The following is an 18,189-nucleotide window of genomic DNA, read 5'->3' as shown; positions in this document are numbered from 1 at the left end:
TTGCTTCTTGGTACCTCTCTATTATTCCTAAATTTTATTGCAATCGTTATACCAGTTATACTTTCTTGATCTATCCGTTGTTTAGTTCGAATTAAATTTCCCGCCATTTAAAAAGTTAGTTAAAGGTAAAACCCAGATGCGTTCCAATTACCGACCAACCTTGTCACGTGACAAAGCTTTTCCAGTTGTCAAGTTCGTACATAGAACATGTTGACTCGGTTCTCAGTGGATATTTCACGAGTGTGATCTTTTATGTCCCGGAATGCAAAGTACAACTTTATAACACATAAAGGTAAGAACAATCAGTTGATAAAACTTTTAATTGTACATCGATCGCGCGCACCTGTTTCAATCATATCGTGTCTATCCCGGGACACGATCAAAACACTGCCACTCTTATGACACGACCAAGTCTTCAACGTAAACATGGCTTGGTGTACTTGTATCCTATTAATGAGAAAAGTTTTATACTTTGGTCATTTTGACCATGTAAAATCAGGGACGTAATATATAGGCCTATTATATATAGGTTATAGTAACATATATATATATATACACTTTCCTGCTAACGACTAAATTACAACTTTTGGATATTCATACCTTGAATAGCCTATGTCACAATTATATATTCTTGGGTCAAAAATAACGTTAGATTAGTTATCAAGCAGCAAGTCACAGGAGCGTGCATAAATTAGTATTGATATGATGTGATTATCCACACTTTGTTTGTAAAAGTAAATATAGGCATATTTGCTGTAGTTTGATACCGTTTAAACTCTTAATTAGACATTGTGTTTATGGAAAAGGCTATAAATCCTTGGCAAAGCATACAGTGGTAAAGCCATTGCAAGTATTTCTCTGATATAAATATCTTCTGACATGCATTGCATATATTTGATATCAATATGTTCGAAAATGAATTTCATTGAGCATTCATAATTGTTACCCAGGGTACAGTATATTCCAGCTATAGTATTTAGAATGTCCGATTGAGTATCCATATTTTATCAGAATTATTGATTTATATCCATTGACATTTAGTATTGATAAACTCTTGAATTGATTGTCAATACCCTTTTGTAGAACACTTACATGGTCAGAGATAAACCTTTATGATGGGTACCCTGGTCATGAGGAATGAACTGGGCAGCCTGGAATCAGGGCTCAAGGACCTGAAAAGGTCAAGGGTAAGTAACAGGGTCAAGGTAGGACCAAGAGGTCAAATGTCTTTGTTGTCCTTGACTTTTGTTATATTTGAATTGATTACCTGAACTCAGTTTAATCCTTGTGTTTACTGGTATATACAGAAGTCTTATAGAATAATGTCCATGTCATTGACATGATTTTGTTAATCAGATCTGCTGGAAGAGATCAATTTCCATTTCGTTGCAGTTAGGAATCAATCTAACTTTAAAATTAGAACTTCTTTCTGCTTCCTGTCTTTTGATAGTGATGTTTCAAAAATGTAGGACCGGATGGAACTAAATTCAAGCTATATTATATTATCAGTTTTTATCTTTACCTATGAAAGTGTTTGATGCAAAAAGTTAATAGTGATACATGTATCTGAGATATTGTAAGTACCTAATGAATTTATCCTACAGTTTGTATCTATTGGCCGAGTCTTTATATTCTGTACGTAATTCATTTTTATACTCTAGCTGGTATATTATTGAATTCCTGTCTGAGTGGGTGATAGATGATATGTAAGAAAAAAAAGAACAGTCGAGGAAATCCCTAAAGCTTTACAGCATTCAGGGGCTAAGCAAATAACCCCCATAACTGTCCGAGATACGAAACTCAGTTCGTCACGACAGAAAATAAACAGAAATATTGTTGATAGACTTGCCAACAGAGTAACTGCCATCAAACGTTAAAAGATAAATTGCAGGCGTTCACAAAAGTATCTTCAAAGGTTTTTAAAACCCTTAACTATCAGAAATGAAAATATTTTACTTACAAAAATATAAATGCAGTTTTATTTGTCGCTTATATTCGCAATGCTTTTATTCTTTGTCAGCCAGGTGATTTTTGTTCTCCGCATGTGAGGAATTTTTGACAGCTAAATCAAATTTTCATTTGTTAGTGTTCTTTATTGCAAACAATGTGAGAAGGTAGATTTTATGGCCGTATTATTGATAAATGTAGGGGGTTTAACTTTTTAATTGGTTTTGTGTCAGTCAGGGGAAAATTTAATTTACGAAGATCTTTCCTGTGTTATTAACATCCAGCAAGTCACAATGGCTTCAACCCAGGCAATTACCTACGATATTGAATAATCATGGAAAGTGTGATAGAACCAATGTTTACTCTATGAATTAGGACCCATGACTGCCTGTGAGGGTTATTATAATAAATTCTACTTTCCCCTGTTATCAGCAAAAAAGTTGTTCATGATTGTCATGTGTTTATAGCATTAATTTTCTGCAACATGGAAACTTTTTTTGCCGTCTTACAAATTCTTACTAGTAGACCATTTGTTGAAGGTTTATTGGGGGAGTTTTTGAAAATAAAATGTAACTATATTGAAAGAGAAAGCTACATGGTTTTTGCTTGTATGGATATATAATCTGATGATCAGCTGAACATTAGAGATTTCAGCACTTTTGTCCGCTCACGGATACCCCTCTTTTATATTCCTAAATTTTTTTTCACTTTCACTATTGATCGATAAAACGTAGCTACCATAAAGAGGTAGAATAAAATGACATAATGTACGTATAGAATGTGCGTTATATATGAAATGTACGTGCTAAAATCCAAGTTAATTTATTAAATGAAAGAAAAAAACCATTTGCAGTTAAAAAATCTAGCACACAATAGCTATACTTTTTAAGGTACCTTAAGAATCTAACATCGACTAGAGTTAGTAAGGAGTTTATTCTAAGGCTAAGAATATGATCTTCTTAGTGTGTGATTTTTAGAGCTTCTTAGTACCACTTCCATCGGGTTCCACTACAGATGTCTTAAGCAGTCAGACTGCTATATAATACAGCAAACGATTATGAACACTGGGGGCATTGTTGTGCATTTAAATCTCGCATGTGCACCTCACAAAAGAGTTAATAGAATGTGCTTTTATCTGGTTTCTGAACGGATTGATGAAATGAAATAGACACAATATTGAGAATTTGAAAGGTTGTGGTAGATTTTAAGAGAGACATATTGTCAGCAATCTGATTAAAATTACAAATCTCTTCTTAGTGCACTTTAGACCACAAGGCGCTGTTCAGAAAGAATTGAATAAGTGAAATTACCGATTATAGATTGTTTGTCACTAAAAAGTGAGGACCATAATGTACCGACACATGTATATATCTATTAGGCCATGTACATGTCTTTAATTATTACAAGTATCATACAGTAATATCTCTTAGTATTAACTAAATAACATATATGGTGTTCAGTGTCTGGTCTATGAAACGAATCCTGTGTTCTGTTTTGATAAAAGAGGAAGAGGAGGAATATGGCTACAAGGATAACCATCTTTCAATTTCATTTTAGTCAAATTAAAATACAGGAAACTGAGGCATTTGAACAAGAATATGTTGTGTGATAAGAAACTTGAAAGCTTAAATTTTCATCAACAAATTTTGTGCCAAAATATATGAATTCTAGTAGAATTACAGGTACTTATTTTTTTAATGAAAAGTCGATTCCCAGAATATTCGAATTTTGACTACCGGTATGTGATGCAATGAATATAGGAATTGTTATTCTTTGTTTAGTTGGAATACACACTTAACAACATTTTCTTAACAATATAACTCACAAGCTTTGATCAGTGATTATAATCTTTTCTTTCTTTATTTTGATGCATTCTTTTGTAGTTAAATTTTTCATACAAAAAATTCTGTAAAGAAAAAAAATCCATTATGTATATTGAATGACATATGAATTTAAATGTACCTGGACAGACAAGCTGTATTGAACCCCGTGTAGAACAATGATCTATTTATCAGTCCTGTCGTTCTGATGTAAGGTGATCTCGGTTGAATCTCGCCACTTACTCAGCGAATGATAAGAGTTGTTGATCAGTCTCAAGTACCTCAATTGCCCAAGAGGTGGTATTTAAACAGTTTTAAGTTTGACTGCAGGGAACCTCATCTGATTTCCTTTTCTAAACTAAAGTTTGATATTTTCCAGAATGCCATGATAATTGTATAGGTGTGCTTGTATTTAAATATTGTAGTACACAGAATTAGACATTACTATCATTCAGTGAAGCTTTGCCATTTAAGAAATTAATCATATTTTAAAAAATAAATATAATCAGCAGCATTAAAAAAATTGAGTGTATCAAAGAGTTCCATATGTAAGCATTGCATTCAAATCTTTCAATCATCTTCATGTGGTTTATTTAATATCAACCATGAACACATTTCCTTATTTTTAGCTGATGGGTATACAAGAGTTTAAAGACATGTATTCAGCAATAGAAAAACATCACAGAAATCTCAAGCTGTCCCATCTCACTGGTCAAGCCAAGGATGTACAGTAAGTCACTCCCATCTCACAGGTCAAGTTAAGGATGTACAGTAAGTTAAACCCATCTCACAGATCAAGTTAAGGATGTACAGTCAATCCCATCACCCAAGCTAAGAATGTACATTAAGTCAATCCCATCTCACAGGCGGGTCATTTAGTTAAGGATGTAATAAAATCTCACAAATCAAGCTAAGGATGCACATTAAGTCAAACCCATCTCACAGGTCAAGTTAAGGATGTACAGTAAGTCACTCCCATCATACAGGTCAAGGATATACAGTAAGTCACTCCCATCTCACAGGTCAAGGATGTACAGTAAGTCACTCTTATCTCACAGGTCAAATTAAGGATGCACATTAAGTCAAACCCATCTCACTTGTCAAGTTAAGGATGTACTGTAAGTCAATCCCATCTCACAGATCAAAGGATCAAGCTAAGAAACTACAAAAGGTTACTCTCATTTCACAGGTCAAGTTAAGAAATTACAGTAAGTCAATCCCAACTCACTGGTTAAGCTTAGGATGTAAAACAAGTCAATCTTATCTCACAAGTCAAGCTAAGGATCATAGTACAGTAAGTCAATCCATGCTCATTAAATTGTCAAGCCAAGTTAGTCAACTTAAAGACATACATACAGGTTTTGTAATTGTCTATAACTGCCATCTATACCTTTCAGAGTTCAAGCAGAACAGGACACCAAGTTTTACCAGATTTTGCTCAAAATGATGAATGAAGTCAAAGTGTGAGTGTAAAATTCCTTTATAATGATGATGAGAATTTGTGGTAAATTCTTATTAGGATATTACCTATTTTCAATCAATTAATCGTTGTTTGTATATTTGTCACAGACTGAGAACTGGACAACAGAAGGACTCTCTGATGAAAGTGTTCACCTGGTTTAAGGCAAACAAACACACTCTACACTCAGGACCAGTAAGTTATCACAACCAACATTACTGACACCTCAATATAGTCAAACATATATATATTTACCCTTCAAAAATAATGTTTATGTCTAAATCTGTAAATAAGGTGTTTGACAGTACATTTCATCTTATTGAGTTCTTGCATTTACTGCACATCCCATGTCAGCTATTGTTTGTTTGAAAAATATCTTCATAAAAAAGCTGAACAATTTTTCAGCATTTTGGAAAATCCTATCAGCTAAAAGAGGCATCAGATGTTGTGAAGAAAGCTCAGGGGTCAACTAGACAGTCCTCACCCCGCCGAAGTAAAGTGGTCACCACGCAGATGGCCAAGGAGGAGGAGGAGAAACAACCGGTCACCCGTCTGGAATCCGCAGAAGGGATGAGGACTTTCTTTCAAAGTGTAACCCCCTCCACACAGCTTAATGACCCTGAGACTCCAAAAAACCTCTTCAACCTTGACCTTCCCTCTAACAAGGACTATGTGAATGAATATTTGACAAGTCGGTTTTTCCAGGCGGGAGAGATATCTGGGTTTGGACAACCTTCGACCTTGGACACGCCCTCTAACAGAGCCTACATGAATGACCAAGTGCCCTCAGAGAGAACAGTGGCCATGGAGAGGTTCATCAACAGTCCGAGTCTGTATGACGGCCCAGATGTGGAGGTAAGATTGCCTACTATGGTCCAATGTATCCTTTAAGAGTTAGTATGTTAAGAGTTGAGCTGACCAGTTAATTTAAAAGATACATAACATGTATGTGAAATTAGTTTATGTTGAAAAGACACAGAAAACAATCTCTACATCAAGTATTAACAAACACAATCTAAAGAGACAACAAATTGTTTTAAATTTTGTGTATGTTTAAAGCCACAGTAAAACATCTCTAAATCATAGACCTGTAAGAGAAGATTAGCAATCCAGTATTCAGGGCCCTAAGGTCTGTACCTCCAATGTTGTATAGCACAAGACTAGATAAATCCTACACTTATAACCATTATCTATTTTGTACTGTAAAATGAAGTCGATATTCTTTTAAATTTTTTATATCCAACCATTTATTTTCAATTCCCTTACAAAAACAGGTATCATCTACAATGATAGTTTTCCACCTTCTTTGATATTTATTATTTCATTGATTGATAATTTTAACAGTTCTGTATGTTAATTGACACATATACCAGTCTGCCATTACAATAGTGTAGACTTGGGATACATCTTAAACACTGTGGTGGTCTATTTTTATGTATTATCATTTTTATGTAAACATATATCAGTATTTCATTACAATTATATTGAGAAACTGTAATTGAAAAGAAATGTTGTTTTGAATTTGTTTTATTGATGATAATCAAAAGAATCAGAAGAAAGTTTTAACAACTTAGTAGTTCCTCTCCTATACATATTGTCTTTTCTGTTGCCATGGTAACATTTTCCAGCGAATTAATTTTGACTATGATTTAATCTGACAGAAATGTTATACAATAGATAAAGGCAGATGTCAATGCTTTCTACATTCTCATTAACTTTACACCATAATTAAAGATATAATACAAGAGAGACTACTCTAATCTTCAAGAGGGTTGTTAAATCCCAGCCATGCGTGAAACCGAGATCAATAGGCAATGTTTAAATAATTGTCTTTCGTTTAATTCTAAAAAGTAAAGTTCTAGCCAAGCACTAGGCTATTTAGTCAATGAATTGTGTATTGGAAGCGATATTGACCCAGCAAATCTCTCAAAGAGTTGATATATTCATTTTGTGAAATGGGGTAGAACCTTTAAAAGTGCTCAAAGTATTGCAATTATGACGTTTTTGTGCAAGATATGATTTAATAATGCTTTGTGGACTTTCTGTCTGACTAACAGAGACGATTTCGTTTGATATTTTCCATTGGATTATGTGATTGTGGGTTGCTGAGTGAGCAACAACAACAATATGAGGTCCTAATCCCTTTTCTTTGTTGCCATTGATTTTCGTATGCACAACATGTGGACTTTTATTGAAGTGCATGTGAAATTTGTTCATTTAGAGCAATACAAATGGAAGAAAATTTAAACTACTCTTGCTGATAATGTTTTATTTAAACACATTTATTTTTCTGTAAATGAACATTAGCACAATGTGGCAGGGCTAGATTGTAAAGAAAAATTCGCCACTAAACGCCTGTTGAAAAACTGCCGCGTCGAGAGTATCAGAATTTACGGACACTTTGTAAACACTGTGTGTTTACTCTGTATATGTAACAAAGAATTGTTAATAGAAAGTGAATATTTTAGTTTTTTTTTTTGTTACTGTTTGTTCTATCTGTACGTGGCACACAAATTCTCTTGGATACTTTGGTTGTCTGTCATCAATGTATTGTGTTCTCTACAAAAGATTCACGTCTCCCATTATGAGATAGTTTAGTTGGAGTTGTTAGGCTGTTTTTCCAGGTAGGTTTAAGAAATCTTAAGTTTTCTGAAAATTTATACCTGAAAATTGATTGAAATCCTTAAATATATGAACTTAATTTTGCAATTTACAATAATGATCAAACTTTAATAGTTCTTTAATCACCTGTACACAATATGATATTTTTTCACTTCATATATTAATAAATAATTGATTCTTTATTGAATATTTTGATATTTTATCAATTTTTCTGAATTCTAAGGTACATATATAATCAGTGTCAGTAAAGTTGTGCTGACCCCTAGATTTTTCAGACACCAAGAGAAAAGCTTATACTGACATGGTTTCTTTATCATATTAATTATGTGTTCACAATAATTTTAGATGATACTATATATCTGCAATGAAAATAATTTAGTTCATGCAATGATTATTAGATACTGATTTATAACATATCTAGTTTTTTTAAAAAATTGGTGATGGCTATACACATATTCTTGTTGAAGGCCTTTCACAAAGTTCATTACCACTTTACACAGAAAAGTATCAAATATTTGTTTTCCATATTATTTAACATATTTGGATCTCCTTTGTTTATTTATTGCTGAAAGATAAAAGGTTACAAAGTATATATGGTAATGCCTTGTTCCAATATAATGAAATCTCTTTCTTTAGTGATCAAACTTCATGGACAATTTGACCTTGAAAAGTAGATGGTCCATGATGTTGATTAGGTCAAAGGTTAACTAATATAATGTCCTACCCAATTTCTTGAGGAAGGGGGCATGCCCAATATATAATTAGCGCCTAGCTCTTTGAGCAGCTAATGGTGATCAGTTTGTCTGTTTGTCCATCCCTCTGTCCTGAATCTCTTGTCAGGAGCATATCTTCTCTCCCCTTGGACCAATCTAGCTCACACTTTACCCACAGAGTACATTTTGGTAAAGGGTGTGCAGTGTCCTTGAACCATGTTTTTAGGTCTGAGGTTAAGGTCATAGCAGAATTATATGAAAAATCCTTGTCTGGAGCATATCCTCTCTTCCCTTGGTCCAGTCTGGCTCATTCTTATAGAGTGCATTTGGTCAGAGGGTGTGAGGTGACCTTGAATGATGTTTGTAGATCAGAGTCAAGGTCATCACACCATGCAAAAAGTCCTTTTTTCAGATCATACATAGTCTCCACTTAATTAGACCTATTTGGTTCATACTTCACATAGAGCTTTTGGGTAAAGGGTGTGAAGTGACCTTGAATCAATCTTCTAGGTCAAATTTAAAGGTCATAGCAGATCTTTTTAAATTTCAGTTTTAGATCCTGATTTCTAATTTGCTTAATCTCTCTCAGATTTGAACCCGAAAAACACTTGTTGGTAAGGGGTAATGAGATTGAATTAAAAGTTCTATGCAAACTGGAAAGTCAAGGTCAAAGCAAAATTTTCTGAATTACTTTTCATCCTCTTGTCTATTATTTAAGCTGGGCCCTTTGAGATAGCCACCATCTTATTGATGTCCAGTTTTTAAACACATATGATTTAAACTACCTTAAACAGTGTGCTTGCTATCTTGTGGAACAGCTTTCCCAATACCCATGATGCCTTTTGTTAAACAGCACGTATTATTCTGTTTTATCTCTTCAGTCATGAATCAATTGTAATGAAGCAGTTTTGGGGGAAATATTCAATACTTCCAATTGATCTGCTTTTACTGTGATTTATTTAATGTGTTTTTACACAATCCAAAAGATAATAGAGATGTTTCCAGGATCGTTTTCCACCTGTATTTAACTTTGAGTGGGCATTCACTATCAGAAGGCCCCATTAATTTTGTACGTTTATGGTGATCAATGCATCCAGTTATAAAGCTTCCAAATAAAGACTTTTTTTTATCATTTTTGTAAGAGGGATTTGATATTTAAATGCTGGTTTATAACATATGCAGAGCAACAATTTCCAGAAAAATTTTCAAGCATTTCCTAGAGTTAAGACTACATGTAGTACCAGCATATTGTTTGTTTCTTAGTTGTAAAATTACATCTTAGATCAGTAACATTAAATATAAAGTTATCAAGAATTATCACTTTTTGTCTTGGAATAGCTTCAGAGATTGGCAAGTTCCCTTGGAGATGTTGATGAGGGTCATACAGAGTTACATCCCCTGCCCCAAGAGGACGGTCGTGATTCTGTAGAGAGCCAGCGTTACATCGAGAGCGTAACAGTCGACAGCCATTACCAGGACGAAGACGACGAAGGGTTTGAAATCGATGAATCTGGACCGGCAGATATTGACATGGAGCTGCCAGATATCCGTAGGAAGCTGTCCAGAGAACAAACTGCCACGACCAGTTTTAGGGCTGCCATGTCTGCTCCTACTCACGGAGACCAGGTGAATTTCAATTCAGTTTGATAATTTAAAATTTATTGATTTATCTCTGAATTGTAGAACTCAACATTTCTTGTGGTGGTTTAAAAATTAAAGAAAGAAGTTTTCTCATGATGGCAATTTTTTTTTTTATTAAAAACTAATTAATTTTTTTTTTGTCTTTGACAGTTTTCTAATTTGTCGACATACATTCCCAAGAAGATGGTCCACCCCATTGCGAGTCTGGTGAACCCTCACGCTCAGCTGGCAGCCATGGAAGCCAAGCGAGCGGAGGAAGAGTACCAAGCCTCGAGGGAAAACACCAGTCTATCTCACAGGATACTGAGCAGATCGTCATCAGGTTTGTATAAAGAAGAGAATTCTTTGTGGTTGTTTTATCTCGTTTGATACATAGGTCATTTACAGGTTTGGAAAACAAAGTTTATTTCATAGTATACTTTGCAAGTCACCCAACAGAAAAATCTCTAGTTATTATATCATATCTTGGGTAATAGGTACTGGTATATCATTGGGAAGTTTATAGCGAATTACAGAATACCGGTAGAGTTATCAATAGCTTGTTGGATTGCTCAATAGGGTATTCAATTTGGTCAGCAAGGTATCACATTAGGTTTAAATCTAGGTCATGTGATTACTCAGGTATGACAGCGATAAAGTGAGTTAATCTAGTAAACATTTGCACATTTGGGCCTTTTTTGTTTCTCCCTGTTGTCCTACATTACTGCTATAAAAGTCTGAACTAATTAAGCAGTCACAGCACAAAAATACTCTTAGTGCTGTATGTTGCACCAGGAATTGGGGAACCAAAATGTCTAATGATTTTTTGCAGGAAAAAAATATCTCCGTAATTCTTAAAGTTATGCTTTTCTCTTTTGTTTGTTTCTTCAGAAATGTCTTTTGAATTATATTTTTTGAAAAACAAAATTCAAATTACTCCAAGCAGAATTGATGCTCTATAGAATCCAGTGCTGTCCAGGTGAACATTCTTTTTAAAGGTCTATGAATAGAATAGCTAACAATAGGAGAGAGTGTTCTAGAGGTTTTCTTTGTGCCAAATGAATTGGTTGAGTGCAAAATAACAATCTACACTTGGGTAACCACAGGACCTAGATTTAAACCTGATGTGATACCTTGCTGACCAAATTGAATACCCTATTGAGCAATCCAACAAGCTATTGAAAACTCTATCGGTATTCTGTAATTCGCTGTAATTCTGAGAAATCTCTATAGTTTATAATAAATGTATCAATTCTTCAGAAATCAGCAAAGGTTAATTTGTTTCATTTCAAAGTTTAAAAAGTTTGCTTTATGTGTTGCAGAGAAATATATGGTATGGATATTCTGTATTATATGATATCATTTGGATAGACTTAGATGATACTTCTCATGTACATATCTTTTGGACAAATCCATGGAGATTACACTAACCAAAATACATTTCTATTAAATGGTATTTACAATGTACGATGTTATAATGTATCACAGCTGTTCCCAAGTCGTCAGCCACGCCCCAGATTCCTACCTTCAGACCGGTGACTGCCATTTCCTCCCACCCTGAGAGCCTCACCCACTGGAAATCATACAACAAGGATATGTCATATGGACAGGAAATCCTAAGTAGGTCACTCAAGAAAAATTTCACAAACATTGAAAAGACCAAATTCAATTATTTTCATTTGACAGCAATAATAAGTTTGTTTATAAATTTTGAAAAAGTTTCAATTAGTAGGTTGCTTGAATTATTGGAAGGGAATTAAAAAAATTTTTATCAAATGTGAATTCAACTTTGTCACTGGCAATTTAAAGTATATGTGATAACAAAAACAGGGCGGTCACCTAGAATAGTGAGAAGGGGGTCCAAACGTTACCAAGGTAACAGGGATACAATAGATAAGTTGTTCCCATCCATCCCCACTGGAGGAAATAACCCATCCCCGTCACAAAAGCTAATCACTGACCCCCAGACTGGTAAACACAGATGTGTCACTGTTGTTTTTATTTTTTTTCGTTTATTTGAAGTTTGAGTTGCCACGTTTTTAACTCTGAATCAGTCATTTTCATCCAACATCCATCATAAGAGAAGGGGGGGTGGCTCTATCCTTCCATGAATTACTATTACTGAGAATTTGAAGAAATTATGTCGATTTCAAAAAGTATGATTATGGAAAATTAAATGCTGTTGAAGTATTGACGGGTAGTTAGACTATACTGTATTAAAGTGATATAGATTAAAAGCTTAATTTAGAAAAAGTTGCATGGCATGTTCATAGATATTGAAATTTGGGGGAAATTTGCAAAAAAGACTTATTACAACATACAACATAACAGTAGTGTATTCTTCTAGAGTTTCTGAGCTTAATATTGGTTTAGTTAATATAGTATTAAAATATATTATTAGTTTCTGTCATTGACTGCATCTGAATCAGTTATCCCATTTTCATTACATTACATCTCTGCATTCCTCTTGTTTGTTTTTAATGACTCTGTTTCTTTATTTTTAATTTTGCATGACTGCTGCCTAAGTAACCATCATTTGCTTGCATTTTGTTTTTCTAACCTCAAAGGAGATTTGAGTTTCGTTGGTCGCAGTGGTACAGCTATGGATGTACGCTACACTGCCCATGACTTCGGAGAAATGCCCGAGGAGATGACAAAACATGTCGTAGCATTCTTTTCTCAGAATTCAAAGTCGGTACCGGTTGCCAAGGGTATATATATTGTACATAATTCATGTTTCATGTATATTGCACCTTTAATTCAATATTGTCCTGAATTCACTACCCCTCCCTATATATGGTAGAAGTTTTTTGGTGTAGTTCCAATCTTTATTTTTATATACTTGGAGAAAATCGTAAATAACTGGAAACTTTTATCTCATAATCGCATCTTATACCTTTTATACTTATGGTAGTTAAATGTTGAAAACAAAATTAGATATGCAATAATTATAGAGAAAAAGAAAATTCTTCATATTTATTGATGACTGTACAATAAAACCCTAATCATAAATTTCAAAATTCAGGTGTAAGTAATTCTGATAAGTGCATCAATTAAAAGATGTATAAAGTAGGGAGCTAGTCTAGTGCTAGTTTCACTTTTTGATCAGTTTTTAAGCTAAAGTTTAAGTATTTATCTTTAATATTTCATCTGCATGTTCTTCTTAAATCAATAAAATCTTTTTACTCTCTCCTTTTAATTGATATACCTCTAGTATTTTTAACTACTTTGTAGTGATTGTAACAAGTATGTAGATTTCTACTTCATCAAAGTGCTTATGTGTAGCTACTTTAATTACTTTTTATATGTAACACTATTAAATTTATAGATCTAGTATATACATGCATGTTAATTATAATTACATTAAATTCAAAAGTATATTTAACGAAGTTAACTTCTACAACCAAAGTACTTATCTGGGTACATTTAACAAAATCAGTCATGGCCTCAGAATATATCATGTATTTATCTGCATTTATATATATACTTAACTTTCCAGATTATTTGAGTTTTTCAAGGCTTAAAATGTTCTTATTATTGATTGGCTAGTGTTGACCCCGCGAACTGTGGAAGTTCAGGAGTTGTATACACAAAGTTCATTGGAGGACTTCTATGCTATGGCTGATAACCTTTATCCAAGATTTCCCAAATATCGCAAACCGGTTTACTCCAAACCAAGGTCAGCTGCTTCTAGTCGTATGTCTGATACTCCTGAAAAGACTTCTCGGCATGCAGAGAAACCAAAATTTCATCCCTTGGGCAAACAGCTTCTAGATGCTGCGTGAGTAATTTTATAGGTCGTTAGAAATTGAGTATTAAGTAAATAAATGGAGTAAAGGAAAGTAGGGTCAAATGTGTTGGCAAAACTCTCTATAAAAGCATTGCATGAAAGTTTTTTGACAATCTCTTATGAAACATCATTTTTTACAGTGAAGCTGAGTTGCGTGAAAAAGAAAACAAGCCTCCGCCTGAACCAGCATCCTCCGTGAAGCTGGACGCTGTAGTACAGCTTGTGGACGACGTCTCGGAGAACATGACCTACTTCAAGGAAAGGGTCAGTACTATAGAATCTATACAAAATCAGTTACTCTGATTATTTAGCCTAATGATTATATTGGTTTTACAGCATAAAAAAGTATACCGGTAATATCTTTTCAAATGAACATACCCCAATGATGTCTTTGAATATGACTAAATATTTATCACCCTCTTGCCCTCACCATTTGAAAAACAATCTGTTTATTATTAGTAATTGTGTGACTTATTTCTCCTAGCTTGCACCAGCCCCAAGTCCAGGATTCCGACAGCCGTCAAGTAGTACAGTATCCAGGAGACCTCTGTCACGCCCGGCAACAGCCACAGGTCATAGGTCACCTAGCCCAATGCAGCGCTCAAATTCACCGGATATTATGTGAGTCTCGTCCACCTACTTAGACTCTGTTTCTGACATGTTGTAATGAAATGGAGACTTACTCCATCATATCTTATTCTTTAACATGATTTATCTCCCTGTCCCTCTGTGATTTTCAAGTTGCTATACTTTCAAAAACTAACAATGGCTTGATTTTCAAGATATATGAAAATAGTTGATCTAAAAAAGACATTCTTTTTCTTCAATATTTTTTTTTTATCATTATGTTGATTAAATATTAGAAACCTGGTTTTACCCTTTTCAGATTTTACACCGTGTTATAGGTAATCCATCAATTGTTTTTATCATTCTAGGTCGGAGCGCCCCAGACCCCATACCTCCTTCTCTCACAACAACCCTCCCCCAGGAGTGGAATTCCTGGAGCCCCACCCTCCAATGTCTGCCCGGTCAGGTACGCCCAGTAGAACAGCAGAGGCTATCGACTGGAGAGGGAAGATCATCCCTGAAACAGAGCGCACAAAGTGTGTACCATTCATTTACTGTCTTTCAGCCCTAGAGTAAATGCATTAATTGTTGGGTGTTCATTGTTTAGACTTGTTTTGATTTATGATTTACTAATGTTGTGTCTACTAGGTTTTATTATTGCAAACTGCCATCAACATTAAAATAATTTTGAGATGAAATACCAGCATTTTTACATGTACAAAATAAGTCTAGCATATAGTCTGCAAATTCTTACAATTTTTTAGCATTAATTTTGTCTTTTTCTGTTAACAATTCAACATTCAACCATTATGTGCTGCTGTATATCAGATAAATGTACAAACCATGATATAAGTGTGACTCATTTTATGGAATCTCAAATAACATTCTATTTGGGAATACATGTATAAAAGATATACAGTGTTATATTTATTTTAGATGGCTAAAAGCAAAGTTTGGGGATCATACTTATGTCCAAAAAATGAAAGGAAAACGTCCAGTTGGAGCTACACATGCTGGCAAACGGCCAAAAACGGCTCCTCAATCTTTTCAAGATCGCTGGAAAACGGAAAAGGTTAGCAAATGCTTTTTTGGGATACTAGAGTACACATTGTTGACGAAATACAAGAAATGCAAACGGTTACAACTTTTATATCACTTCTATTTCTGATATCCAAAATAGTACATTGAAAGTCATTTGAAGTTAAGATTGTAAATAATTTATCATACAAGAGGGTAGCAAAGTAAATTTTTGATGTGAAAATACTTGAGTCATCAACATGAAACTGTTGCAAGGGAAGTAACTCTGATGGCTTTGTGTGTTGTAGGAGAGCAACACAAACACCCGAGTGGAATCACAGGCGGCGACCAACACGATGACCGAGGTCGACCCGAAAGTGATGGAGTCCGTGATGAGAGTGCAGCCAATCGAAAACTGGAACACTGGGTAGGTAGTGATAAAAACCTTAGATCATTTTTTATTTCCTTCTGCAACTTGTTGCAAAAAGGGAAATAGTGGCATTATGTGTGTAAGGGGGGGGGGGGAGTATACAAGACTTTTAGGCAAGATTGAAAGGACTTTAAATCATCAAACTTTCTATACTTTTTTTACATGTTGATATGTCAAACTCTTTTCATTTCCTTTGACATGTACTTGTATATCAGTAATGTAATTTTTTTTTCGTCTTTAGAATGGGATCTATGAGCTCAATTTTCCTGGATGATGTAAGAAACATTTCATTTTATTAATTTTTTTTGTTCTGAATTGTTTTGATGAAGATGCATCATTAATTAAGCTAATGACTTATAACTGAAACTAATTTGTTTGTAGGATTTTCTACGATCCTTCAGTGGAAGTCGACACACCGGTCATCCTTCAACGGACACTAACACCCCTGTACCCATGGAGTATGTTCCCATTGTGTCCTCTGCACCAAGGTCACTCTCAGGTCAGTCGGAATATCTAATTAGCTGCATCGGTAAACCATGTGATATCATTAACCACTATTTGTTGTCAACACTGATTTTTTTTTTTGGTATCACTTTTATTTCGCAATTTTATGGATTTTCATGGCTTAATTCACCTAGCTGTCCTTGGGAAAATCAAATCAAAAGCAAATTCAAAAGGGGAAAAGCAATTTAGACCACTAGATATATTTGTATAGATATTGTCCCAATGATATATGCAATCATTAAAAAATTAGACTTCACATTTTAACATTTTGAATACCAGTATGCACTGTATCAGGAAATGTATAATACTATAGCCATATGTTCTAGAAATGTACACCATAGTAACCCTCAAACGAATATGGAGAGGTAAAATCCACCCCAATACCAAATGAATTTGGAACTAAATATACATTTCCCCCTCTATTTATACACTTGATTGCTGATAATAAATATATGATTGTAATGCATTGTGAAATATTTTCATTTACAGATAGAATTTTTTGCATTTTACATACTATAATGACTCTTAATAGGCCACAATTGTCAGCCTTAAATTAGAAAAACAGAACTTTATCAACAAATAAACATACATATCAATAGGTGAAAATTTGACACTTGACATTTCTAGGCTATTGAAGGCGTCTCAAAGTGTCATTTGAAGTCAAATGACCAGCATAGCACAGAACAGTCATTGGATACTAAAGTCAATCATGCCAAAAAAATTCTATGCAATTTATTTTCTTTAGGTCAGATTGGGTAATAAATAAGATATTAGACACACATTTTAATTTTCTGCCCACTGCCCAATTGATACTCAATTTATGAATTACGAAAAGGACTGCCTGTTTTTCTACCAAAACTTTTTCCTGAACAGCCGTACATCATTCCTTGAAAAACATCCAAACATTTTTATTTTTTAAAATTATTTTTTGTTTAAAAAAAATTATAGTATATATCCTTATCAACTCAACTTTGATATTGTTCACTCTGTCAAATTGCAATGGACAAGAAAATGATTGTTCACTCTGTCAAATTGCAATGGACAAGAAAATGATCCAATTCTCATAAAAGATTTCATTATAAATTTGCTGATGATAAATAACCGACCCTTCAAAAAGGTAATCCCATAAAATAACATAGTTATTTCAGAAATATATTAACAGTCCTATTTATGTGTATTTATTTTGAGTTACCTTAAGAGTTTAGGAGCCATTTGTATTAAAGTCACCCGGCAAAGCCACTTCTGATTGACAACACAAGCAACATTTAAAATAAATGTTCATCGCCGTTATCTTTACAAACGCTAGATACTCGTAGGTTTAAGTATGCTTGCCCTGAAATGTGAACGTTTTTCTTTTACTCGCTGACATTGAAGAATTTTCTTTACTTGTTTGTCATCATGGACTTTGGAACTTTGCGTTATTTGGTTTCAAGTTTGTGGAGTTACGTTGTATTGAAGTAAGCCCATTATATCCCTGTAGAGTCCCTCGAAAATACCTTTTATATTACCCAACTTGGGCATGAGAAGACAGCTGTACAGAATTTAAGGATTATCAATAAAACTCCAATAAGAAAAAAAAATGCCAGTTTTGCGAAATTTTATTTTAACATGCCTCGATAAAGTTAAGATATGGCTCCATGGAATCCCAGGAGTTACAGTGGGGGGAATTTGTTTAGGAATATTATTAATAATATTGTGTA

General features: G+C 34.1%; 1 protein-coding gene across 11 annotated transcripts in view; it reads left to right on the top strand.

The window, feature by feature from the left end:
* The first annotated feature begins 140 nt into the window (after positions 1-140).
* LOC105324435 (uncharacterized) overlaps positions 141-18,189 on the top strand; it is a 37,191-nt gene continuing 19,142 nt past the window's right edge. For 4 of the 11 annotated variants that reach the window (XM_066075755.1, XM_066075754.1, XM_066075756.1 and 1 more), the window contains exons 1-19: positions 142-292; positions 1,084-1,187; positions 4,397-4,497; positions 5,165-5,230; positions 5,337-5,421; positions 5,632-6,081; positions 9,900-10,187; positions 10,353-10,524; positions 11,670-11,801; positions 12,012-12,152; positions 12,749-12,892; positions 13,731-13,962; positions 14,112-14,235; positions 14,456-14,592; positions 14,907-15,074; positions 15,475-15,610; positions 15,864-15,982; positions 16,227-16,260; positions 16,367-16,484. In XM_066075755.1, coding sequence (XP_065931827.1) covers positions 1,113-1,187; positions 4,397-4,497; positions 5,165-5,230; positions 5,337-5,421; positions 5,632-6,081; positions 9,900-10,187; positions 10,353-10,524; positions 11,670-11,801; positions 12,012-12,152; positions 12,749-12,892; positions 13,731-13,962; positions 14,112-14,235; positions 14,456-14,592; positions 14,907-15,074; positions 15,475-15,610; positions 15,864-15,982; positions 16,227-16,260; positions 16,367-16,484 — 2,722 coding nt within the window. In that variant the 5' untranslated portion in view covers positions 142-292; positions 1,084-1,112. Of the gene's footprint in view, positions 293-1,083; positions 1,188-4,396; positions 4,498-5,164; positions 5,231-5,336; positions 5,422-5,631; positions 6,082-7,708; positions 7,851-9,899; positions 10,188-10,352; positions 10,525-11,669; positions 11,802-12,011; positions 12,153-12,748; positions 12,893-13,730; positions 13,963-14,111; positions 14,236-14,455; positions 14,593-14,906; positions 15,075-15,474; positions 15,611-15,863; positions 15,983-16,226; positions 16,261-16,366; positions 16,485-18,189 lie in introns of those variants that run through there. The other 7 variants (XM_066075764.1, XM_066075757.1, XM_066075761.1 and 4 more) reach the window with 6 other exon arrangements.

The sequence above is a fragment of the Magallana gigas genome, chromosome 2 (assembly GCF_963853765.1).
Source record: "Magallana gigas chromosome 2, xbMagGiga1.1, whole genome shotgun sequence".
In the NCBI taxonomy this organism is placed as follows: domain Eukaryota; kingdom Metazoa; phylum Mollusca; class Bivalvia; order Ostreida; family Ostreidae; genus Magallana; species Magallana gigas.
Note: the sequence above shows the minus strand (reverse complement) of the source record. Positions and strands in the feature narration are given on the sequence as shown.